The following is a 27,536-nucleotide window of genomic DNA, read 5'->3' on the forward strand; positions in this document are numbered from 1 at the left end:
AATTTGAGGGCTAAGCATTATAGTACTCTAACTGTGGTGCATGCCACATATTGGTATTCTTCTGAATATTAAAATCTTTCTGAAGATGCAGTTTTGTTTAAAACATCTCTGTTACGGTTTTTTTAACATGCTTGGTTGTTTGAAACACCCCTGAGTAATGCAAACTCAAGTCATTATTACCCGTGAACTAAAATAGATTTAATGAGAGAGCTGGGATTATTTTTTTGGAAAAGTAAGGAAGGTACAAGAACTGAGGATGCTTTGTAAGGTTAATTTGATGGTTGGCTTAACATTCCATGATGATTTGCAGTATTGTACAAAAGTTTAAAAATAAAATCAGAAAAAAAGTAACAGTTAAATGAATATGTGAAAGCTTCTCAGCCAAAGACAACATCTCAAATGTGTTTAGTGAGTTGCTGTATTAAATTTTGTAGCTCAGGAACCCCCAGTAGAATCGTGAGTACCTTTTTAAAATTACTTTTGAAAAAAATTATACATTTTTAATTGCAGTAGTAACTTGGGATTTGCATTTAATGATATATTATCACTTAATGTCTATAACATGCTAACATGTGATTTCCCAAGAGAGATTTTTTTGCTTGAAAACTAGCCAGTTCTGTATATTACAGTTGTCATCTCCTGTTTTTGTGAAATAGTCATAGAGCAAAGAAAGAGGTCATTCATCCCATCTAGTCTGAAAGAACCAGATGCTCTTTGGAAAAACATTCAAATTAATCTCATTCCTTAGCTTTTTCTGCATTTCTTTCCATCTGTTAAGAATTTATTTATTTCCTTCATGAAAGCTACCATCAGATCTGTTTACACCGTCCAGTTGGTTAGTGGATTCCAAACCTTCAAGCATTTCACAAAAAAAAAATATTCTCTGGTGCCTTTGGTTATTTTGCCAATGACTTTAAATCTGTGCCTTCTTGTTATTAAACCTTCAGCCACTGGAAATAGTTTATCTTTCTTTGCTCTACTTAATTCCTTCGATTTTAGAATCTGTATCAAATCTCCTCTTAGCCTTTTGCTTTAAAAACAATCCCAGCTTTTCCATGCTATCCATGTTAACGCAGTTCCTCATTGCTGGGACCATTCTGGTAATTTTTCTATACCATCTCTCAAATTTTGACTTTTGCTTCCAATTTTCAGAACTGCATTTTAGGAAGGATGTTCCATCTGAGGCTGAAGTTGTCTTTTACAAATGTTGGACAATCTCCTGGCAACTGTAGCTGTATAAATAAAGCCAGAATTCTATATGCTTTATTGACTGCTTTGTTAATTTGTCTTTCAAGACTCATTCACAAATTCTCCCAAGTCTTTTCACCTCTTCCTGCCGCACCCAACCTCTAAATTTGTACGTTTATTTTCATTGCCGTGTGTTTTTTTCACATGGAGCTGGTGTATTTGGTCACCTTCTTTGTGCCTTCTGACACAGCGTGCTTGGCTAGCTCCCTGGGCAGCAGCAGGCACATGGCAGTCTGAATTTCCCCATGAGCTGATGGTGCTGCACTTGTAACTGGCCAGGCAGGAAGCTTCCCCTATGATGTGCTGGGAAATATCATTGATGAATGAGTCCATGATTGCTCATGGCCTTGGAGGTGCTGGTGTTGTGGTGAATCTGCTTGATCATTTGTACATTTACATGGCATAACTTACTTACTTCTCCTCTTGTTGCTCTTTACTGGTACCATCTTTGCTGCTTTCTTAGCACCCTTCATGGCAACTTGTGCTTTCTTTTCCTCAACCATATGGTCAGTCAACTTCAGATACAGAGAATGGAACGCTTCATGAATATTCACGTCATCCTTGTGCAGTGGCCATGCTAATCTCTGTATCGTTCCAATTTTAGTCTCATCTCTTCCTGTTACTTGCTTTCTTCAAATCGCATTTGTCACATGCACTTCAGTTTTGTAACCGTGTCCTCATGCAGTCTGTATGTTTCTCATTCTGTGTACTCTTCCAAGTTTTTATGCAACTTGGAAATTTTGAAATTGTGCCCCATGACTAATTTGCTAATGTGTATCAAAGCAGGAGTGGCCCTGAAAAATAGTAACTCACTGTAACAATAACCATTTGTATCTCTGCCAGTTTTAGAACTACACTGTTACTACTATTCCAATGGCTTAAATTTTGCTAAATGGCTATTGTGATACTTTATCATCCACCTTTGAAACTATATGCACTGCATTGTTCTCATTCAACCTTTCCATTACCTCAACCAAAACTCAGGTTATTCAAGTTTGATTTACTCAGCACGGATCTATGCTGACTCTTATTATCAGTCAACATTTTGTCTAAATGGCTATTAACTCTTCTTCTGAATTATTGTTTTAAAAGTGTTCTCGTCAACAATATTAAACTGCCTATAATTGTCAGTTTCTCTTCTCCTTTATTTCTACCTTTGAATGTTTGTTTAATTGCTGAGATAGAAAAGTTGAATTGTCTAGTTAAAAGATGACTCTTAAATATTCATTATTCCTCCCTCAAGAAATGACGATACCTAAAGTTAAAAATCAGAGTTACTTCAATATGTTTCAATTGTAAAGTTATTTGGGCATTGGGATGGGCACTCATTTTTGAAATGACATGGTTGTGGGAAGACTGATCAAAGTAACATTTTTAATACAAGAAAAAGTAACCATTTTAGTTGATTGAAGTTTTATGTCATTTTCATCACATGAAATGCCAATTATTCAGAGAGTGATATCGGACCAGAATAAAAGCCTGTTGTAAGTTACAGCTAACATCAAGATCATCCATGTTGAATATAGATTATCCCAAAGTTACTGCCACTTTTGGGCCAGGGACTGTCTCGAGATCTGGTTTAACATTTTCGCTGCTCAGTTACCTTGTTGACACATCTGCAGAACTCTTCATCCAATTGAAAACTATTGAATTGGTATTGGATATTTTTACTGCTTTCAGGATCGCCATTGGCAAAACTCCAGATGTATTTCCTTTGTAATTTGTTTGTTGGCAGCAAACCCTGCTATTTCAGTCTGTGTGGAAAGAGACAGTATGCTGCAAAACCCATTCATTTGTGACTTTGCATCTTCAGGCAGTGGCTTACCTTGACTGAGAAGTGTTAATTACACTTCTGCATTGGGAATTTTATTACTTTATTCTTGAAACCCTTTCCTGCCTTTTTACATTTGTAGTGCCCTGATATATGCTGAAGCCTTTTCAACAAGTAGATAATTTGACAAAACATCATTCTGCTGACTTGCACGAATAGCTTCACAATTTTTAGCCTTATGAGAACATAAAGACATCGCTTCAGTGAAGCAAAAGTAAATAAAAATTTGGGGCTGTAATGAGGTTGTTAAAGACCGTGGCACAGTCGCTCCGTGGTTAGTACTGCAGCCTCACAGCGCCCGGAACCTGGGTTTGATTCCACCCTTGGGCGACTGTCTGTGTGGAGTTTGCACGTTCTCCCCGTGTCTGCGTAGTTTCCTCCGACAATCCAAAAATGTGCAGGCCATGCTAAGTTGCCCATAGTGTTCAGGGATGTGTAGGTTAAGTGGGTTACAGGGGGATGGGTCTGGGTGGGATCCACTGAGGGTTGGTGTGGACTTGTTGGGCCGAAGGACCTGTTTCCACACTCTAGGGATTCTATGATTCTATGATCTGTATTATGCAAAATGTATATCAATTTTTTTTTATTTTTTTGCTTCCACTAAAATGTAAGTGAGGATTGGACATCCTCCATTCCACTTCAACCAGTGTGCCCTTTTCTGACCCCACTTGTAAAAAGGCTCAGAAACATAAAGGTTTTCAATTAAGCAAGGAAAAAAGTAACATTGGTGCCAATGAAACCTATGCCCTGGTCTAAGTCAGTGCTCTTGTAGGGGGGAAAAGTAAAAGTAGACATGAGATAAAATAACAAACCCACTTACTCAATCCCAGCTTGAATGATGAAATTATTTTTGTTGTGCCGAAAAGAACATCTTTCTTAAGGCTGTAAAATACCTGAAGTAGTAATTGTAGCTTTGTTACTAAATTGTGAGAGTAGCTGTGAATAGGGCTGATGTGATCCCTTTGAAATAAAGCCGTCAATCAAAAGCAACATTATGAATGATTTTCAAACAAATGGGTCTAGTTTTTACACTGTATTGTACTTGCCAATACGAATGCTGAATATTGTGTGTTATCTTTTATAGGACCACATCCAATCCCAAAAAGTGGTGTAGACAACATTGAAGTCTCTGGGACCAGTACAGTACCTACCATGCCACCTCCGGGATTGAGGCCGCCACCTTTACCTCAGTATCCACCATATGTGACTTCAGAATGTAAGGAGTCGTTATCTTATTCATAAGCTAGAATGAACATCATTTTATGACTGTTTCTGGTACTTGCAAGTATTTTTAAATTCCAATATTGCCATATTAATAATGATCTTGTCATGGTAAACTTAAGCTTCAGTTTGTCACCTGATCAAAATTATACATTTTCACTTTGCTTGCAATTTAAAATGTTTAAGGTTTTAGTTTTGGTCCGGTGTTTCTTATTTAGACTTGTCCACTGTTGTGTGTCTGCACGTCAAAAATGCCTTTTGCAGAATATGTAGCTCATTAAATTTTCTTCATCAACATACTCAACAAATTTTGCAGCTACTCCTTGAAGACCTAGCCTCAACTTGATGAATCTAAACTTAAGCGCTCGGTTGTGGACATTGTGTGAATTTAATTATTTACGCTTTTTATAACAATTTCTATTGTAAAGTCCCATAAAATTGTATGCAATTGTTAGACAGTAATGAAACCTGTGTTTTTGGCAAATTGGTATGATTTACTCATAAGACCATAATACATAGGAGCAACCCATCAGGTCTGTTCCGCCATTCGGTGAGATCATGGCTGATCTGACAATCCTCAACTCCACTTTTCTGCCTTTTTCCCATATCCCTTGATTCCCTTACTGGTTTAAAAAAAACCCTGCCTGTCCCAGCCTTTCAATATTCTTAATGACCCAATCTCAACAACCCTCTGCGCTAAAGAATTTCACAGATTCACTGCCCTTTGAGGGAAGGAATTCCCCCTCACCTCTGTTTTAAATGTGTGATTCCTTATTCTGAGTTTGTGCCCTCTGGTCCTTCACTCTACCACAAAGGGAAAGAATCTTTCAGCATCTGGCCTGTCAAGTCCCTCAAGAATCTTGTGTGTTCCAGTGAGGTTGCCCCTCATTCTTCCATATTCCAATGAGTACAAGCCCAATATACTCAACCTCTCCACATCAGACAATCCCTCCAAACCTGGTATCAGCTCATTGAACCTTCTCTGGACTGCTTCCAACGCTGGTATATCTTTCCTTAGATAAGGGATCAAAACTGGTTCAGTGTTCCAGCTGTGGTCTGATTAATGCCTTATATAGTTTTAGCAATACCTCTCTACTTTTATGCTCCATTCCCTTTGAAATAAAGGTCAGCATTCCATTTGCTTTCCCTATTACCTACTGAACTTAGATGCTAACTTTGTGTTTCATGGACAAGGTGTCAAAATCCCTTTGTTCTGTGGCTGTCTGCAGTTTTTCATCATTTTAATAATATTCAGTTCCTCTCCTTGCCAAAATGGATAACCTTACATTTTCCTACATTTATATGCCATCTGCCAAGTTATTGCCTACTTGCTTAACCTGTCTGTATCCCTGTACAGTCTCTGTCATTCTCACTATTCACCTTTCCACACGTTTTTGTGTCATCTGCAAATGTGCCTATCATACATTCACTTTCCTCATCCAATAATGTAAATAATAATGGCCCAGCACTGACCTGTGTAACATGAGTTACAGGTGACCATCCAAAAAATGTTCTCCTTATCCTAACTCACTGTCTCCTGTTGGTTCGCTAGTCTTCTCTAGATACTAATATGCTACCCCCCACATCATTGGTTCCTAACTTATTTAGTAGCCTAATGTGTGGCACCTTGGCAACTGCCTTCTTAAAATCCAACTATATTGCAACACTGCTTCCCCTTTATCTATCCTGCTTGTTACCACCTCAAAGAACTCTAGGAAATTTGTCAGGCATGATTTTCCCTTCATGAAGCCTTCCTGAGTTTGTTTGATCTTATTCTGTATTTCTAAATGTTCTGTTGTTACATCTTTTATAATAGACTCTACAGCTTTGCCATTAGCAGATGTTAAGCTGACTGGTCTATAGTTAAATTTTATTTTGTTTCCTTCCCTTTTAAAATTTTTTCCAAATCTCTGAGACTTTTCAAAAATCTAAGGACTCCTGGGAGATTACTACCAGTGCATCCATTACTTCTTGTAGCTACTCAGTTTACTATCCTAGGATGTATCCCATCAGGGTGAGAGGACTTATCAATCTTTAGATGCATTAGTTTCACTAGCACTTTTTCTCTAACGATAGTTATTCTGACTTATTTGGTTGTTTTATTTATTGTCTCCCCTCCTTTTGCACCATTGTGATTGATACCTTAGAAATAGCTTAGTAGTTTTTACTTAAATATGATAGTACTTAATTTTAAAGCTGTGTACAGTTGGTGTAAAATATGTTCATCAACTCTCTAAAACACCAAGTCAAAAACTGAAAAATGATTTGTAGAACTCGTGAACATGTTGAACTTAAGGGATAAGCTGTACTGCTACACAAAATGTGGGTATACCATTGGACTTGTGAAACTATACTTGCACTGCCTGAGCTGCCCTTGAGCTTTGCTGGGGTTGGTGTCAGACTGCATAACCTTGCCATCATGAAGACACAGTCTATGCCATCAGCTGCATGGTGACCAACTGAGGAGCAGGATGGACAGCAGCTTTTCTCTGACCTGATCTCCTTCAGTGTCTGCACTGGCTGTGTCATGTAAATGTAACCTCAATTTTCCAGTTACGATCTTATCTTCCTTTGGTAGTTGACCATCGCAGTGTCTGCTTGGTCACAATACAGAAGTGAAACTCACTACAAAATAAATATTCAAAATGATATTTATGAATCAAATCATATATAGTATACAAATGCAGCTAATTACTTTTGTGTATATATCCTGGTGCTTGTTTCCATGTGTCTTTGCCTGCAGCATTGAAGGAGACTGTTTAATCTATCGGGTCTATTCTAGGTGTTTCAGAGAGCAATCCAGTTAGACCCAGTCAATTGCCTTTTCCTTAGAACAATCTAAGAGCAAGTTGGATGGGATAAATTAGGACTGGCTGACTGGACTACAATAAGTGAACCATGCAATCTTTCTTGATTTGGGTGCATCCTTTCTTACGTCCATCAGGAGACCCAAAATACCTGCCTCTTTGTACGTGCAGTAAGATGTGCATATTCCCTAGCTTTCTGTAGATTTCAGCTATGGCCTTACTTGTTGAGAGAATGTCAATGAATTGAAGATAGCTTGCAACTGATTGATTGACTAATATCATAATTTGTAAACACCTTTAAAAATCAATGTTCTATTCTTCAATTGAAATATTCTTACTTTTAGCTGTGAATTAACAATCTGGATGTATCAATTGAATTCAATAATCAAATTTAAAAACAAAACCTTAGATTGGATGGAAGACACTGAAAATGAATAAAACTGGTCAGGAATTTGAGAGAAACCTTTTTCACCTAGACTGATGAGCATTTGGAAGTTATATCATGTGGAGCATAGAGATGAATAATATCAATACATTTAAAAGGAAACTGAATAATGTTAGTGCCCCCATGCACATTTGGTGGTAGCATAGCTGATTAACTGTCACAAACTTGTCATGGGAAAGACTGTTGACAGTTTTGTGGACTGTGTTGAGTACCTCTTTCCCAGTCTTGGACTGCGCCATCTCAACATGGGAGGAAACAGTCTGAATTTGCTGGCACTGGTAGAATCGTCATGGAGGATGGACAGATTCTCTTAGCCAGAGCAGAATCTTAGAGGAATAAAAATCCTATGGGAAAAGTGGTGTGACTGTGACTATTGAAAGAAGTTAACAATAGGATTAGATTGAAGGATTGCTGCCTTAAAAAAAAGGGAGTCAGCCTAAGGTTTGAGAGGATTTTAGAATTCAGCAAAGTATGACCCAAGCTTGCTGGAAGGAAAAAAATAGAATGAAAGTAAACTTAAGTGTGATGTACAAAAACAAATTGTAAATCCTTTGAGAGGTAAACATATTGTAGAGATTAGTGAATTTAAACATGGGTGCCCTTAGAGATCAGCGAAATTATCATGGAAATAGAGATCATAAATAGATTCTTATTTGCAGAGGAATCAAAGGCTATCTGGGGTGCTAAATGGGAATGTGGAATTCAAAATGCAGACAGATCAACCGTGATCGAATTGAATGAGCATTGGGAAAATCATGACTATAATATAATAGATTTGTTTCAATACAGTTCATTATGAAATTAGGGTCTCAAATCTGAAGAAAAGAAGCTTTGAAAGTATGAGGGGCAAATTGGCTGTGGTGAATTGGGAAAATACACAAAGATTTTGCTACAAAAACAATGGCTACTGTTTAAGGAAATGCTACATTGTCTGCAACAGTTGAAAGTTTCTCTAAGGTACAAACTTACAAATGGAAAAGTAAGTTTAACTATGATTAGCGAAAGAAGGTCATGAAGATCAAAGGAAGTGGTTTATAAGGATGCTGGAAAAAATTGGTAAGCTTGAGGATTGTAAGCAATTAAGAACCCTGGAAAAGATGACACAATAACTGATAAGGAAGGGAAAAGAGAATGAGTGTAAACTCATGAGAAACAAAGGCAGATGGTAAAAGCTACTTTCGGTATTTTGAAAAGGAAAAGGAGAAAACAAAGACAGATTGTGGCCCATTGCACGTTGGGACAGTAGAATTTATAGTGGAGAAACTGAACTGTTTATTTAAGTCTCTTCACCGAAGAAACCACAGAAAATCTCCGAGAAATACTAGCAACCGGGGGCTTGTGAAAATGATGAAGTAAAAATAAATGGCATTAGTAAATTGGTAGTTCTCGAAAAGTTAATTTAAGATCAAAACCCATGGACCAGTTGAGCTTCCTCAGTTATCTTTTAAGATTCTGTAGATTCAAGAAAGGTTCTTGTAGATTGGAAAGTAGCAAATGTAATCCTACTATTTAAGCAGCAAGGAAGGAGGAGCATGGCGAACTAAGACCAATTAGTTTTTTATCAGTAGTAGTGAAAATATCAGAATGCAATAATATTTATAAATATTATAAAGGATGTGCTAACTGGACCTCTAGAAAAGAACACCAAATTTGGACAATGAATTTTAAGTTTTTTTAAGGATGTTATTTTTAGCATTGATAAAGACAAGATTTAGATTTTCAGAATATGTTTTGATAATGATGAGGTTCCATACAAGTCAGCAAATAACATTCGAGTGGAAACAAAGGAAACAAACAAAAAAACAAAGGAAGAATATTTCTCAAATGATGAGAGGTTGAGAAGTGCAATTATACTTGTTAATGAGTTGCTGAAAATTAGCACACTAGAGCAGTAAGCAATTAGGATAGCGTGTAGTACTTTGGCCTTCATAACAAGGGATTGTGAGTACAGATGTTAAGATGCCTTGCTGTAGTTGTATCTCACCTGGAAAAGTGAGTACAGCTTTGACTCCTGGTGTAAGGAGGGGATAAGCTTGCCATTGAGGGAGTGCAGCAGCGATCCACAAGATTAATCCCTGGAATGTTAGGAGCGTCTTTTTGAGCAGAGATTGATGAGACTGAATCTGTATTACATCGAGTTTTGAAGAATGATTGGTGACTTTGAAACTTAGAAAATTCTCACAGAGCATGACACAGTGGATCTAGATAAGATGTTTCCCCTAATTAGTCTAAAACAAGGGGACATAATCTCAGGATTCGGATAAACCATTTAAGACAGATATGAGGAGGGCCTTCTCGTTTCAGAGAGTGGCGAGTCTTTGGAATTACCTGAGCCTCAACATTCCACTATGGTAATCATTTGAGCAGGTTCAAAACAGAAATAGATTTCTGGAGACTAGTGGCATCAAGAGATTAAAATGGCAGGGAGTGGGGAGTGATATTGAGCTAGATAATTATTCATGATCTGATTGAGCCAGCTCCACCATTCAATGAGCTGAAAGGCCTACTCATGTTCGAATTTAACTAATGAGCACTTACCAGCAAGGATTGATGGAAAACTTTCAGTTTAAGTGTTTTAGCTCTTTCAGAATCGTTTTTTTTTCTTTTTCGAGCCTTGAGTACTGAGGGCCATTGGGATAACCATGGCATGAACACAGTTGGATTATCTATTTAAGCATGGATGAGTAGTTGCATTTTGGGACTTTCTTGGTCAATATGGCTTAGGTACTCGCTGCTTTACCACCAGAGCTGTTATGATGGAGTTGTGTTAACTATTTTATAAATTACGGAACGCATTTCACATTTCGCTTCACATTTATATAAAATTTAGGTAGCTGGATTTATATGCACTTCTGATGTTTGTGTTGTAAATTTTCATCCTTGTTTGACAGCAGCTAAATGAGTGCTTCCCAAACTTCTTTCTGTTATGAACCCATTTTCATATGTCAGACTTTGTGTAATGTCAGCCTGGAGGGGAGCAGTGTATAACAGTTGTTGAAGGGATGGAATATCTTCTTTCCTTCCCCACCACCACATCTCTCCTTTGAATTTCCTATCATTTCACCTACCATGGGAGATTTGATGAAAAAGAGGTAAAATCAATACTTGCCTTTTCTCATGCACTTTCAAACAGCAGGAACTGAGCAGTTGGTTATCCTAGCAGTTCCCAACCTTTTGTATCTTAAATGCTACCGACCATTTTGTCAAAAAATACTGGCCCCATCATGATAAAAAACAAACCCTGTTTTTGTCCAATATGTGTAATGATAATTAATAATTTTTGAAACAGTGCATCCCACCTACAGCCCTTTTGTGTCCCAAACAATATATTAGACCATGCCCTCTATTTGAATCAAAATGCATTTTGAAGGGCACACAGCTGTTGGGGATAAGTTTGAGGTTCACCGTGGCTATTGCTGGTTTGGAGCTTGCAACACTACTAGGGTTGGCAAACCTCAGTCGGGAATTCTTGAGCGAATGATTTTCCTGTTGCGCTGAATCATTTATAGTTTTTCATTAGAATAAGAAGTAGGCTGTGGTGTCATGGTAATGGACTGGTAATCCAGACTGTCTGTTCAAATGTTCAGGGGTCATAGGTTCAAATCGCACCATGACAGATGGTGAAATTCGAATTTGGTAAAAACCTGGAACAAAAAGCTGGCCTAATGGCGATATGTAACGACTGCCAATTGTAAAAATCTGTCTGGATGTTCTGAACTTTTATTTCTGCAATGCTGGACATTTTTATTTTTCTATTGTCTAGTAGTTATGCAGGGTAGTTTGATCTTAGTCGGATAATAGTTTGGCACAACATAGTGGGCCGAAGGGCCTGTACTGTTCCCTGTTCTATCTTGTAGCTAAAGAAGCTGTGCCTAGGTACTGTGTACCTAAGTCGGTGCTGTACGTGGCAATGTATAAACTGTGGATGAATTTAAAAAAAATCTTGCCACCAGTTATGGAATAGTATATGGTTGGATTCCAGTTCATTTAAGCTTGGCTTCTAAAAGTACGTTTCTGAGAACCCATGATGACCAGATTCCACACTGCCTTGCTGTTCCACTTAGGTTCAATAAAAGATTATTATACGGCTTCTCTGTTTCAGATAACTATGAGCCTGATGGCTATAATCCTGAAGCTCCCAGTATTACTGGTGGTGCCAGGCCTCCATATCGACACTACATCCCACGAATTCAGACTGAGCGCCCAAATCTGATTGGCTTAACTTCCAGCACCATGGATGGCCCATCACGAGGTAAAATATGCTGCATTTGTCTGTGACAGGCAATTATCAGGTAGTCCTCAGTTAGTTTTAGAATTTCTTACAAATAACATGTTTCAGAATTTATGTCACAATATAGGAGTTATCAGAACACTGAAATTTTGACTCTGCTGTATGTTCTGACAGTTTTGAAGACTTATTTAGCATAAGCCTTGATTTTGTACAGTGCTTACATTGAAAATTCGTTAGTAGAAATACTATTTAAAACTTTCAGATCTGATAATGGTGGCGAGGCTAAGATATCTAAACTACTTTCTTGCAAAAATAGTTCTTGAGCATAACCTTTTCAGAAGAAGTTTTTCCAAATATTTTTAATTCAAGTGCTTAATCGGTTATGTAGAAACCGAGCAGTTTCTACTCCGTGTGAGTTGAACTGTGATGTTAATCTCAATCATTTGAATAGTAGAAAAAACATATTGAAACACTGACTAACTTGAATTTATGATGAGGAAACAACGATTTGTAGGCTGAATCCGTAGAGTCATTAAGCACCAAGATACAACGATCCACGAAACCTATTAAATAGCAAAAATATAGATTGAGTTGCTGAATTAGCCAACTCACTTAGAATCCCAAATTGTAGTGGCACATTGTATCTGGTCCCTTTGTCCCTACCAATTAATGACATTAAAACTTGAGCTATACTTAATTATTGTTTCTTAATTCAAAAAGTTTAATTTATAGATGAGTAAACAGTTTGTCCTGTATTGTACAATACACAAAAGCAAAACATGAGGCTAAGAGCTACTCTTTGAAATTTTGTTACAGTTAAGTTGGCTTGGAGCTCAAAATAGTGGTATAGTCTCAATTTGATTATTTTAAATTGAGGTATGAATGCTGTTTCCTGTTTCAACTTGGCTCAGTAATTGTAGTTTTGAGCTTTTTAGTTTTTCGTTTTAGTGAGAGACAAGACTTCTGTCTAATCTGGGAGAATTTTAATAGACTTGAACAAGGTGAAATGGATTACATTTTTGTTTTTACTGTCAAGCTATTTTCCAATACGTTTTAATCTTTATCATCTGTTGGTGGGGTTAATTGCAGGTCATTGCGTTTTGGATTGGTTTTTAGAGATGTTGTTGCCCTTGAATGCCAATTAGCCTGAAGTCAGATGCAGCAGAACCCCACATGATGGAGGCAGATAATATGTCACCAAGTGCATCTGAAGTGTTTTTGAATCTGCACAGCACAATATCTTTGTACTGAGGTGCTAACATGACATAATTTTCTATTTTTACCTCTCTGTGGAGCTGCATGCCAAAGATATCAAATGAGAATTTGTAACTTAATGGTTTTGATCTGATGGGTAGCTTTGACTTTAAAATGTAACCAAGTTGAAACCAAATAACATTTCAGAAGGTATTTGGTATGCTGTGTGCAATTTTGGTTATGCTGTTTGTGTATTTAGGTGACTAACAGATGTTGTTAATCTTCTTATTAACACTTGCAGTGCCTGTGAAGGTAAACCAAGCGGAGATCTGTGCAGCTACAACAACAAGCAACAATGTTTCACGTGAAGTTATTGAACCAGAATCTAGGAAAAGAACTGTTGTAACTGTGGATGGACCACCTACAAAAAAACCGTGGATAGAAAAGTAATGTTGGACCCTGATATCCAAAGATGTTTTTGTGAACATTTGTGTTTTTTGGGGGCAAGAGCTACCACTGTGAGGAATGGGTGATACATATATTTTGAAGAACAAATACTCCTAATGTAGGTTCTGCATGGACAAATGTGCTGCGTGCTGATTATGGAGGCCAGATTTTTCACCTGGGCCTTGCGATCAGCAGTGAGAAGGATTGTGTTCCACTAGTCTGGTGTAGATTTATACTCACTCATCCTATAGATTAATTTATTAATAAGATGTTTCTGTTGCTCTTAATGTAAACAATTCCTGACATATTACATCAATCTGTGGTCTAATCCCAAGTCAAAGGGCAATTTATAGAACAAGACATGAATTTGGTTTGAATTTTAAATTCAAATCTAGTCTTTGTTTGCACGTTCCTTGATTATGTTGAAATTGGAAGTTTGTTATGTTGTGTGTTTTTGTTTTGGTTGAAATCTATCATCTTTGATGCATAATATTGTTGTGCTGCTGTAGAACTTAGAATTTTGGGGAAAGGTGGGGGTGGGTAATTATATATGTGCACATTTGCTGTTCTAGCTATTTCCAAATCACTAAATTGGGATGAATATTTTGCAGCATCAGGCCGATTAGAAGTTGGATATTCTAGTAGCAGTTTAATGAATATAAAGATTTCAATTTTCTTCAAAACTGAAATCTGTAGTAGAATTTAACTTTGACACAAGTAAATTTCGTGAATCTTTGTTGAAGGCAAATCTTTAGCCTAACTATGAAATGCTTGTGTCTTTGCCATTATGTAAATATTACACTTTTTCAAAATTCAGGCAAAACTTCAATCATCAAAGCAAACAAGGATTTCAGAAGAAGACTCCACACACCTATGATAACACCAAGCTAGAGGTCCGCAAAATCCCAAGGGAAATGAACACCATTACCCAGCTCAATGAACATTTCAGTAAATTTGGTACTATTGTCAACATTCAGGTGAGGAGACTGAGCCAGAAGAATTTTAATTCCTTTATTTAAAACTCTTTTTTTTTTTCCCCTCAAGTTTGTAAAGGAGCATTGATATTAGATATTTCCTCTGTTCAACAGTTAGCTGCTTTCAGATGAAAATCTATACATCACAGAAATAGGTTTCAGTGCTAATGATTGAAATGTTAGTTTATTTTTGACCTCCAGCTACACAGTTTAGGCAAAAGCCTATTCCATACGCAAGATAAAAGCATGTATTACTCTCGCCATCAATGTGCTTTAACTCGTTACTTTCAAAGTAAGCGTGAAAGTTAATTTTGATGAAAGCCAGCATTGGACCCTGAATATTAGCGGAAAATTAGTGATTATCTAATCCAAATCAATTTGACTTGTATCAGGACTTGTATCATCAGGCTGAATTCAAATACAGCAAATTTTGTTTTAACTGGCACCTCATCAACCGACAAGAATTGTGATGTAAATAAAGTACAGCAGTGATGTGTATATCCCCTTCATTAAATTTCCATTACTTACTGGGTCTTTACATTGATTTTAGGAGGTGTGTTGATGTTTTTACATATATTTTTTGAGGAATGTTCATGCCTTGAAGCTTTGGTTAGTCAGGGTTTTCTACGGTTGTGCGTACCTCCTTGATTATCCGGAATATTTGATCAATCAACCAACTCCTAGCCCCATAGATAGCTGTTAATAAAATGTTTGCTGCACTGCATCCAGTATAGTGAAAATAAAACATACTTGTTAATCTTCCGAGTGTGTGTTTAGTATTTAAACACTTACTTTCTTACAAAATAACTGCAAGAACAGGGAAGGATAATAAAGATTAAAAATATTGCCATTAAGTTTAAAGTTCATCTTTGCAAAAGAAAATGATCCATCTGATTAACTAGAATGCTTTCAAAAATGTGGGTTTTAGCTACAAGGTTAGGTTAGAGAAGCTTGGATTGTTTTCTTGCAGCAAAGGAGATTGAGGGGAGATACAGGTAGAGCTGTACAAGATTAAGACCAGTTTGGAGAACGTTTGCAAAGAAACTCTTCCTGTAAATTGGACCAGAGGATATTTCCCAAAATCTTTTATTGCTCCCAATCACTGGGGGGAGAGATGTGTCATTCACATTCCTTGCACTAAACTCCTGAAACAGCTGTTCTACTCTTTGAACTCTGTAGCTGGAGGTTTCCAGGGGTCAGCAGGTTTACTTCAGAGATGCTTTGAGGATATCCCTCAGGAGGCCAGGCATTTCTGCCAACTCCGGCCTTGTGACCAGCCAAAGTGAAGAAGGTTCATTTGAAAGGCAGCAGACATATTGAGAGACTTTGTCAGGAGCATGCAGAGATGAAGTTGAGGTGTTGGAGAGCATGTAAACCCCAGAAGCTCTACCAGCTATTCAAGTCGGCCCCGTCATTCAATGTGAACACAGCTGATGATCCAACTCACTGTCCTGTTCCAGTTTTCTCATCATGCACTTTAATCCCTTTAACTGCAAGAACTATATATATATCTCATTCTTGAAAACATTCATTGTTATGGCTTCAACTGCTTTCTCTGGCAAGAATGCCAGAAACTCACCACTCTCTCTGGGTGAAGAAATTTCCCTTCATCTCAGTCCTAACTGGCTAATCTAAGTATCCTTAATTTGCGACCACTGCTTCTGGACTCCCCAGTCATCAGGAACATTATTATCTGCCCAACCCTTGAAGCTCTGCATGTGGCCAATAAATTTATTGCCTGTTTCAGAAAATGTAAACAACTGATGTGGAAACGAAACATTCCCAGTTCTGAGGCACTGCTTAAGAATAGGGCATTTAGACTTTTAGCAAGAGATCCAAGGGTGATGCAAAGGAGACCTTTTTTTATGCGAAAAGTGCAAATGAGCTGGAACTCTGCTTAAGAGAATTGCGGGAGCAGAAATGACATATGTATTTAAAGGCAGTTGTATGCGCACTTCAAAGAAATAAATCTTCGGTGCTTTCAGGATGAAGGGCACTGACTAAATTGCCCCACAAAGAGCTGGCATAGACTTGATGAGACAACTAGATGTCACATCTGAAGAGAGACTGGATCAGTTAGGTCTGTTCACTAGACTTCAGAAGAATGGGTGGACATGTTGGCCGTCTCATAGAAACCTCTAAAGTTCTAATAGGACTATTAGGGTCAATGTAGGAACGATGTTCCTGATGACAGTTGTTAATCATGAAGAACACAGGTGATGAGTAAGCAGGACCCAGTGCAGGCTAGGTTGCAAACTGGAGAAATTTATTTCTGTTTAATGTTAAAACTAAAGCTCAGTAACAACTTGCAATCATGTTACAGTTGGCTTTCATAAAAAAATTCAAGATGCACCCATACCATATGTTGTCAGAAAGTCGTAGTTCATGACTCGTATCTTTAAAAATCTGTTCAAGAATAATGCCTTCAAATTTGAAAGACAAAGTCAGGGCCATAAATATGCTTGTTGAAATATTAATGTTGCAGCCATATATTTTCTTATTCAACATGCAGTTTTGTTGTCTTAACATTTGAATCAATCGCTGTTGCACTGCAATGGAGTAGACAAGTTTAATAATTTACCAGGCCAAGATTTCTTTTAATGAGATGAACGACTATAGCTCAATTGCTCATGCACAAATTCTTTTAAAACATTTCAGCTAACTTTACTTACCAGATTTTGGTATTTTTAAGGAAAATATGCTTTCAATCACCCTGTTTGAATATGTTATAATATACCTTGGGGACAGGTGGGACTTGAGTGTGGACTTCCTGGCCCAGAAGCAGGGATGCTATCACTGCTACGAGATCCTTAGTTATAAATTTTAATGACGCAAGAAATCCTACTTGGATCAGCTAAAGTTTGTTCCCAAGCAAAAGTAGAAGATAAAGGTCTTATTTTTGTCAGATGAATGTACAAGCATTATATTTTAACATACAATTTTCTGCCAATAACACCCTCCCAGGTTGCGTTTAGTGGTGATCCTGAAGCAGCTCTTATTCAGTACTCTCAGAACGAGGAAGCAAAACGGGCTATTTCCAGTACTGCAGCAGTATTGAATAACAGATTTATTAGAGTTTACTGGCACAGAGAGAACAATGGAGTTCAGCAGCAACCACAACATCAGCAAGTACAGGCACAGCAGTTAGCAGTGTCACAACATAGCACTGTTCATAAGGTACTGTTTAACTATTTGCTGAAATTCTAAATCTTTATTAATCAAACTGGCACATGTTTTGTACTTGGCATAGAGATCTTTTTGATTTCATATCTGGGAGCTAAGGCTTTTTAAGGAGTTCAAATGAGTATGCATCAAATTTGGAAAAATCAATTATGCACGTGCACTAATATGTTTTGAAAACTCAAATTTCACCAAATTACTTTATACTAAATACGAATGCAGTTAAATGTGAACCTGTTGAAATAGATATTTCATTATTTTGTTACTTGGATCTCCTATCGAAAGTTCAAAACCAATCCTGAAGCTACTCATTTTCCAGTAACTGTGTTTGTAACGGATTTTATACTTTTCATTGTATTGATGGACAGTTATTGCAGACCCGGTTTGTTCTGCCTACTGCAGTGTAAAGTAGCAAGATGCAGCTTCACACCCACAATTATCCCATAATGAACTTAAGCTTTGAATGAACTGTTTTCAAAAATGGTGTGCTATTTTAATGTAGTTGGCAAAAGGTGAGTGCTTTTCTTCTAACCAGTTGTGGGTGAAGGATATGTTGACTCACTTTAAAACAAGCAGTGGGAATTCATATATATTATGTGATAGGAACTAAAGTATTATTAAGTTCTAAACTATTCTTTCATCTAATTAAATTAACCAGTTACACCTAAATGGGACATTAGCACAGTGCAGAGTTCCACTGTTCAGGTACAATCACTGTCAAAAAGGGCCTTCCCCTACAGTCCGTTGCACAGTGCCATGCTCACCAGCCTATGATCAAGAGTTAATCAAAGCAGTCATCATGTTTGGTAGTGGATTTAAAGAGCACATCTCATTCTGTGTTGTTTTGAGGATGTTGCAACCAAAGGCTGTCTGCCTCTTAAAGCCACTCCTCACAAAAACCCTCTCAACATCATCATCTTTAATAGGATATTGACAGTATTTCTGTCTCCTGTATTACTTTTTCACCATTTTTGCCATCTGTGACCATATGCTTCCATTTCCTGTCCTACGTTTTTGCTTTTTTCTTTATTCTCCACTTCTGCTTTAACTTTCTCACTTCTTTCAGGTGTTTGCTTCTTTTGAACAAATCTGCAGAGCTGAATTTTGTTTGATTCCAAAAGGACTGGAAATGTTTTAAAAAGTGGGAACATGAAAGTCTGATTTCTGCTAAAAGTTGGAAGCTGGTGATTTCACCCGTGTTGCATGTTGAATGTCTGAGATGGCTTTTTGGAGCAGCTTGTGATGGAGCCCACTAGGGAACAGGCAATTTTGGATTTAGTGTTGTGCAATGAGGCAGACTTGATAAGGGAGCTTAAGGCGAAGGAACCCTTAGGAGGCAATAACCATAATATGATTGAATTTACTCTGCAATTTGAGAGGGAGAAGGTAGAATCAGATGTAACGGTATTACAGTTGAATAAAGGCAACTACAGAGGCACAAGGGAGGAACTGGGCAGAATTGACTGGGAGAGGAGCCTAGCCGGAAAGACGGTGGAACATTGATGGCTGGAGTTTATGGGAGTAATTCGGGAGACGCAGCAAAAATTCATCTCTAGGAAAAAGAAACATACTAGAGGGAGGATGAGGCAACCGTGGCTGACAAGGGAAGTCAGGGACAGCACAAAAGAAGAAGAGAAAGCATATAATGTGACGAAGGGCAGTAGGAAGCCAGAAGATTGGGAAGAAAGACAAACAGAGGGCAATGAGAAAAGAAATAAGGAGGGAGATGATTAAATATGAGGGTAAGCTAGTCAGTAATATAAAAAAAATTGCAAGAATTTCTTTAAATATGTAAAGGGCAAAAGAGAAGCAAAAGTGGACATTGGGCCACTGAAAATGATGCTGGAGAAGTAATAATGAGGAACTCAATAAGTACTTTGCGTTGGGCTTCACAGTGGAAGACATGAGGAATATCCGAAAAATTCAAGAGAGTCACGGGGCAAAGGTGAATATGATGGCCATCACCAAATAGAAGGTATTAGAAAAACTGAAAGTCTGAAGGTGGATAATTTACCTGGGCCAGATGGGCTACACACCAGAGTTCTGAAGGAGATAGCTAAAGAGATAGTGGACATGTTAATGATGATCTTTCAGTAATTACTGGAGTCAGGAAGGGTCCCAGAGGACTGGAAAATCACTAATGTGGAACCCCCCCATTTAAGAAGGAAGTAAGGCAAAAGACAGGAAATTATAGGCTAATTAGCCTGACCTAGGTCGTTAGTAAGATTTTGGAGCCCATTGTGAAGGAAGAGATTTCTGAATACTTGAAAGTGCATAGTAACGTAGGACAAAGACAGCATGGCTTCATTAAGGCGGGATGCCTGATAAATCTGTTAGAATTCTTTGAGGAGATAACAAGCAGGTTAGACCAAGAAGAGCCAATGGATGTTATTTATCTGAACTTCCAGAAGGCCTTTGATAAGGTACTACACAGGAGGCTGCTGAGTAAGATAAGGGCCTATGGTGTTAGAGGCAAGGTATTAGCATGGATAGAAGATTGCTTTCTGCCAGACAGCCAAAGAGTGGGGATAAAAGGGTCCTTCTCAGGATAGAAGCCGTGACTAGTGGTGTTCCACAAAGGTCAGTGTTAGGATCACAACTTTTCACTTTAATGATCTCAATCAAGGAACTGAGGGCATTGTGGCTACGTTTGCAGATGATACAAAGATAGGTAGAGGGACAGCTAGTATTGAGGAGACAGGGAGGCTGCAGAAGGATTTGGACAGGTTACGAAAATGGGCAAAGAAAGTGGCAGATGGAATACAGTGTGGGAATGTGTGAGGTCACGCACTTGCATAGGAAGAATAGAGGCATGGTCTATTTTCTGAATGAGGAGAAAATTCAGAAATCTGAAATACAAAGGTATTTGTGAGTTCTAGTCCAGGTTTCTGTTGAGGTAAACTTGCACGTTGAGTCGCTAGTTAGGGAGGCAAGTATAGTGTTGCCATTTATCTCGAGGGGACTAGAATATAAAAACTTGGATGTACTTCTGAGGCTTTATAAACCTCTGATCAGACCACATTTGGAGTATTGTGAGCAATTTTGGGCCCCATACCTCGGGAAAGATGTTCTGGCCGTGGAGCAGGTCCAGAGGAGGTTCACGAGCATTATCTCAGGAATGAAAGGCTTAACATATGAGGAACGTTTGAGGACTCTGGCTCTATACTCGAAGGAGTTTAGGAGGATGAAGGGAGATCTAATTAAAATTTACAGAATACTGAACGGTCGAGACAGATTGGACGTTGGGAAGATGTTTCCACTGGCAGGAGGGACTAGGACCCGAGGGCACAGCCTTAAGAGTAAAGGACAGACTCTTCAGAGTGGAGATAAGGAGAAACCTCTTCAGCCAGAGAGTGGTGAATCTGGGGAATTCATTGCCACAGGGCTGTGGAGGCCAGGTTGTTGAGTATATTTAAGACAGATGTAGATAGATATGTTCTTGATTGTCAAGGGAATCAAAGGTTACAGGGAGAAAGCAGGAGAATGGAGTTGAGAAACTTATCAGCCACAAATGAATGGTGGAGCAGACTCGATGGGCCGAGTGGCCTAATTTCTGCTTCTGTGTCTTCTTCTGGTCTTCTGTGGTCATGTGTTACAGGAATTCTTGTTTAGTAAGTTTTACTTACCTTCTGTAATCAGTCTAATTTTGGTTTACTTTGTGCATGTTTGTTACAGCTTGTGCTTATGACATTGCAAAAAAATACATTGTTTCTTAGTAATTCCTTTTAAGTTTCAATACTTCTTAGGATAAAATTATATTTTAAACTTGACAGCCAGTATAGACTTGATGGGCCTTAATGGGCTTTTTCTGTACAATAATGACTCGAACATGAGAGTCGGTTTTCATGTCATTTTATCTAATCCAAACTGTTTTCTAAACCCTTCAGTCATGTTCCAAATGTACAAACGTGTGATTATAAAATTTTTTAAATGGATTGTGAGCAAAGAAGCCATGTGTTGAATTTTAACACGGATTATCGCAAATTTGTGTTCCAGATATTAAACCGAAACCAAAGCCCAGGATCTTTTGTACTAACAAATGCAACAGTAAAGCAACGACTTGGGTCCCTGGTTGGAAATCCGCCTGATGGAATGCAAACCAGTTCAAGCCAGTTTGGAGCTGGCGGAGAAGCTTCACAGGTAATGAATTTTTCATGTTTATGCTCCTCTTTCCAGCTTTTATTTAACATCTTCAAAGCAGAAAAGGTAGAGAGCAGCTGGGTCACGTAAGAATTTTAATTAAAAGGACAAAAACGTTTACACTTGCAGCTTTGAACTGGAAGCTAATGTAAGTCAGGCAGCAGAGTTCATAGGCAAGGGGATGGTACTGGGAAGAACGCAGGCAGTGGGATTTCGCAGCAGGCCAGATGTAGTTGGAAACTCAGCTGAAGATTGAATATATTGCTGAAGTTTCAAATTAGTTCAGGCTGATTGTGGCTAGAAGCTTGAATCAGAGCTGAGATATGGAATTTTTGACACTAGCCAGCAACAACAGTTTGATTGTTCCTGATGTTTTACTGTTAATTCTAGTTGAACTAAGACTGGATAGTGGACAGGCACTCTGATGAATGAGGAGCAATACAAAGTGCGCTCAGTGGTAGTGGACTAGTAGAGCTTGGCCCCCTAAGTATCCATATGAAAATGGATCTATTGTCTAAGTACTGTTGCTGATGTGCAGCACATGGATGAAGAAGGGGAGGGAGCCAAGGAGAGATCCTTGATGATGATGGTGACAGGTATGGTGCATTGGCTGGAAGAGAAGATGTTGGTTGGAGCTATTTTGGCTGCACTTGGAATGGAAGCCAGTAAAAGTGATTTCACTAAACTGAAGAAAGATGAAGGTCAGTCAAAGAGGGCACAGAGGGGTAAAGCAGCACCTCAGAACCACCAGGATATGAGCAAATATATCCAAATGAACAGTTCACCTACTGCCATTTTCCTGCTTTCTCTCTGTAATCCTATACATTGTTTCCTTCCAAGTAACCGTCTAATTCCCTTTTATATGCCTCACTTTAGCCTGCCACCACCACACTCTCAGACAGTGCATTCCATACACTAACCACTTGCTGCCTGAGAGGCTTTCCCTCCTATCACTTTGCTTCTTTTACTGATCAGTTGGAGAAAATAGTTTTGACTAACAGGATTTCAGATCAGTGACATAGATTCAAGGTAAGAGAAACAAAATTAAATATATAGTTCAGGAAAAAACTATTATCTCATGTACATGATTGAATTAGGAATGGGAAGCAAATGCGAAGTTTCTGAAATCTGCTACAAATAATGGTGATAAAATGATAACTCATTGAGGTTTATCGATTACGTTATTTAAAGAACAGACTAGATGAGCTGGTTGTTCCCTGTCTGAAACAAATTTTAACAGCTGGCAATGATAACACAGCAGGTTTTCCGGGATTACCTGATTTTAGTGTATTTCTAGCTATTGGTTATACAGCAAAATCACACAGAGTATTTAACATTCTATAATGCTTGTCTGTGATCATGATGCAATGAAGTTAACATGCTGCCTTTGTATCCCCTAGGGACCTCCTACCTCCACAAGCCTGGTAAAGCCAGGGTATGGTTCTGCAGTCACAAAGACAAATCATAAATCTTCTGTTACATCCAGTAAGGCACTTGAAGCAAAAGAAGCTCTCAAGAAAAAACAGGTACTCTCAATGTTATGACCAGTTTTCTTCATGATCTTTCAGATTTCATTTTTGAACTAAATTTTCTGCACTTTCAAGTGCGTTTTTGACTGCTAAATTTAAATTATAGTTTTTAGCAGATCTGTTGAAAATTTCTGAAACAGCAGGAGAGTGATATGCTCCTGGACCAACTTAAGAACATGAGAACTAGGATCAGGAGTGGGCCATTTAGCCTAGCAAGCCTGCCCTGCCATTCAACAAGATTATAGCTGATATACCCCAAGTCTCAACTCCTTGTGATAGCTCATCATAGCCATCAGCTCCCTAATTATTTCAAAAACCTGTCTACTTCCTCTTTGTACAACTTCAGTGATCACAACATGCTAGGGTAGGGCACATTACTCAGGGATAGAGAACTCCAGACATTTACTGCACTCTGGGAGAAGAAATTTATTTTCATCTCAGTTTTAAATGGGTCTCTGTTATTGTGTAACTATACTCCTAGTTTGAGATTTTCTTCCTAGTGGGAAATGTTTTCTCAATATGTACTCTGTCAGGTCCCCTTTGAATCTTGTATGTTTCAATAAGATCATCTCTTATTTTTCTAAACAGTAATGAATAAAGACCTAATCTGTTCAGAAATTCTTGATAAATCAATCCCTTTGTCCCAGAAATCAGCCTATTGAATCTCTTTTGAACGGCTTCAAATGCCAATAAACCCCTCTTAAATATTGGAGTCAGAACTGTACGTAATATTCCAGGTACAGCCTCACTAACGTGCAACCAGTTGCAACAAGACTTCCCTATTTTATAACTCAATCCCTAGCAATAAGGGCCAAAATTCCATTTGCCACGTTATGCTAACATTGTGTATCAGGCAGAAGAACACATTGATCCATCTGTGCTGCATTAGCAGTCCAGAGGCCTGGACATGTGTAGATATTGCAATAAAATGTGAATTTCTGTAATTTCTAAACTTGTTCACTATTGTAACACGTTTTGATTTCAGTTAATTGAATATACCCAGAATAACAGTATCATTTCATCACATCATTTGATAGAAATATACAGAAAATGGCATCTCCTTTACTTGTACTGAGGGAAGAAAAACTGCAGACCTTCTCCAATCTACAGGGAGAATAAAATCTGATTAACCACCCAGCATTGACCAAGGCACCAGACACAACAAACATGCATTAAGTCAACACTGCAAGGATTTACTCAGTAAATCCTGGAACTTGTGCCAAAATTGGGAAAGTCAACAAGTCAAACAACAACCTGGCATAATCAGTGACTCCTGCCTTTCAATCATCACCTGGCCAAGAGTCATCGATTACCACTGTCTCTCCAGCCAATGGCACTGTGGTATAGGGCCAAATTATTTGAGCGATTTGATCTCTTACCTTCCCACTTGACCATTGGGTGCGTTGAGGTAGCATTTCTGGTGGTACTAGGATTAGAGAGGCTATTGGGAGGAGATCAACATTGGATGGTTGGGTGGGTGGAGAGGGGGCTAAACCTTGAGGGGAGTCTTCCGATCAGCCTATGAAGTCTCCTAAGGAGAGGCCTTCCCCCACTTACAATCAGCCCATAAATGAAACTTGCCAGGCTCAACACTTGCTGGGCCTCTCCTGCCTTTGGTTAAATCCTGGCAGCAGTGAATGAGGTCCTTAATTGCCAACATAAGGGCATCAGTTGCTTCACTAGCTTTTAAGACCACCCCTGCCACTGGTTTAATAGTGGTGGGACAATCCCCAGGGCCTGATGAAATATATCCCGGGATGCCTTGGGAGTTAAGCGGGGAGATGCTGGGGCCCTGGTGGAGATATTTGATACTTTGTTGGCTACTGATGAAATCTGGTGAAATGCCAGATGACTGCAAGATAGCAAATGTGGTTCCTTTTGTTCAAGAAGCGCAGCAGGGTTAGGGCATGTAATTACAGGCCAGTTCATTTGATGTCAGTGGTAGGGAAATTATTGCAAAAAGTTCTGAAGGATCAGATTAATCTATGCTTGAAAAAGCAGGGATTGATCAGGGCTGGTCAACACAGATTTGTTAAAGAGAGATCCTGTCTGACTAATTTAATTGAGATTTTTTTTGAAAGTGGGACTAGATATATTTATGAAGGTGGTGCTATTGATATGGTTTAAATGGACTTTAGTAAGGCCTTTGACAAGGTCTCACATGGAAGGCTGATCCAAACGGTAAGAGCCCATGGGACAAGGCAAGTTGGCAAACTGAGTCCAAAATTGGCTTGCAAACAGGAGGCGAAGGGTGATGGTGGAGGGATGTTTTTGTGATTGGAAGCCTGTGACTACAGGGCTAAGTACAAAGTCTTGTTGTTTGTTATGTATGTTGATGACTTGGATGTGAGTTTAGAAGGTATAATTAGAAATTTTGTGGATGCCACAAAAATTGATGATGTTGTTGATAGTGAGGCGGATCGTCTTAGCTGCAGTCAAATATTCATACCTGCTAAATTGTCCAGTGAAATTTCAGGTGAAATTTAATCCTGATATGTGTGAGATGATGCATTTTTGGAGGCCAGTGAAGGGAGGAGATACATAATGAATGGTAGGTCCCTAGGCAATACTGAGGAACAAAGGGACCTTGGTGTAGAAGTCCATAGATCCCTGAAGGTGTCAGCACGGGTAGAGAGGGTGGTTAAGCAGGCATACAGGATGTGTGGTTACAACACTGGCATCTACCCAACAATTTGGAAAATTGCCCAGGTTTCTCCTGTAGATAAAAAGCAGAACAAATCCAACCTGCCCCATCTGTCTACTCTTGAATCATGAATAAAGTAATGGAAGGTGTCTTCAACTGTGCTGTTAAGCAGCACCTGCTTACTGATGGCCAGTTTGGCTTCCGCCAGGACACACAGCTGCTGACCTCAATACTGCCTTGGTTCAAAATGGACCAAAGAGGTGAATTCTAGAGATGAGGTGAGAGTAACTGCCCTTGACATCAAAGTCTCATTTGACTGAGGGCGGGCATCAAGTGGGAAATGGAGATAATAATATTAAAATTAATTATTCAGTCAAAATGATAAAACATTGTGTTAGTAGTTTAATTGAGAGATACTGGAACTGCGCAATTAGTTTCTGCCTTTCTTTCCTTATTAAAGAAGAAATTATTTCTTCCTTTCACAGATGTGATACATATGAATTTTGTTTGGGGGGTTTTGAATGATTTCATTGAGAATATGTCATAACTTTGAGCTTAACTACCTTCTTCAGAAAATAAATTGAAAATTTGAATTTGAGTGCTATTTTTCACAAGCAAAATTAAAATTTATCACTGTGCACAAGGCAAATCTTGTTTGAATTAAAATGATCAATTTTTATCTGATTTTGTTTTATGTGAATTTAGGAAGCTTTAAAGTTACAGCAAGATATGAGGAAAAAGAAACAAGAGATGTTAGAAAAACAAATTGAGTGCCAGAAGGTAAGAACGTCTGTTCTGATTTTGATGTAGTTTCGTTCAATCCTCACTTTTGCTGTACATTCAAGAATGTTTGCTTGCCAGATTTACCTGGCAATTGCCTTGATATTAAATGGCTTTCTAACTATTCATTGGGGGAATAGTTACTTAAAGGAATACTGCAATGTAATAAATTGAAAGGCATTTGGTAGATGACCGAAAACATCTTTTAAGAAGTTTCTGAAAGGAAAGAAATAGAGGTTCAGAGAAGGAATTTCAGAGCTTAGGACCTTGATAGCTGAAGGCATATTCATCAATGATAGGGCAGTTAAAATTGGGAATGAAGAAGTCAAAATTGGAGGAGTCTTGATATTTTGGAAAGTTGTGGGGGCTGGTGTGATTGCAAAATTAGGGAAGGGTGAGGCCAAATAAGGGCTGAAACATCTGGATGAGAATTTTGAAGTTGAGGCAGTGTAGGTCATTGATCTCAGTGGGAGTTAGTAAATTGGACAAGATGCAAGTTAGGATATGGGCAGCACAGCCTATGATGATCTCAAATTTAGCATGTGGAAAATGAGAGATTAATCAGCAGTGCTTTAAAATAATTATTTGTAGACGTATGAGGATTTCAGCAAGAGATGAACTCATAACGGTAAAGATGCCATAGTTATACCAGACCATAGGTGTGCTCTCTCATTACAGCGACGACAGGTGGTGGTTTGACCCTAAGTTTGAGTAAAGTTTGAAGGAAACGACAGAAGTAGTGAGGAGGTAGTTTGGAATAGAATGGTGAAGTCTGCCAGACCAAAGCCTGCAGAGTGGTGAGGAAAGATGGGGCTGGATAATACAAGATCACGGTCACAAAGGAAGTGAAACATGACTTTGATTC

The 27,536-nt window shown here is 38.4% G+C and overlaps 1 protein-coding gene and 1 pseudogene across 2 annotated transcripts in view; one reads left to right on the forward strand and one right to left on the reverse strand.

Moving 5' to 3' along the window:
* The window catches only part of rbm27 (RNA binding motif protein 27), a 143,201-nt gene that overhangs the window by 44,376 nt on the left and 71,289 nt on the right, over positions 1–27,536 (forward strand). For both annotated transcript variants that reach the window (XM_048603413.1, XM_048603414.1), the window contains exons 8-15: positions 4,164–4,295; positions 11,655–11,804; positions 13,279–13,423; positions 14,242–14,401; positions 17,363–17,575; positions 21,575–21,718; positions 23,119–23,244; positions 26,597–26,671. In XM_048603413.1, the coding sequence (XP_048459370.1) occupies positions 4,164–4,295; positions 11,655–11,804; positions 13,279–13,423; positions 14,242–14,401; positions 17,363–17,575; positions 21,575–21,718; positions 23,119–23,244; positions 26,597–26,671 (1,145 nt within the window). The remainder of the gene's footprint in view (positions 1–4,163; positions 4,296–11,654; positions 11,805–13,278; positions 13,424–14,241; positions 14,402–17,362; positions 17,576–21,574; positions 21,719–23,118; positions 23,245–26,596; positions 26,672–27,536) is intronic.
* LOC125484612 lies at positions 1,773–1,857 on the reverse strand (annotated as a pseudogene).

The sequence above is a fragment of the Rhincodon typus genome, chromosome 12 (genome assembly GCF_021869965.1).
Source record: "Rhincodon typus isolate 14 chromosome 12, sRhiTyp1.1, whole genome shotgun sequence".
In the NCBI taxonomy this organism is placed as follows: domain Eukaryota; kingdom Metazoa; phylum Chordata; class Chondrichthyes; order Orectolobiformes; family Rhincodontidae; genus Rhincodon; species Rhincodon typus.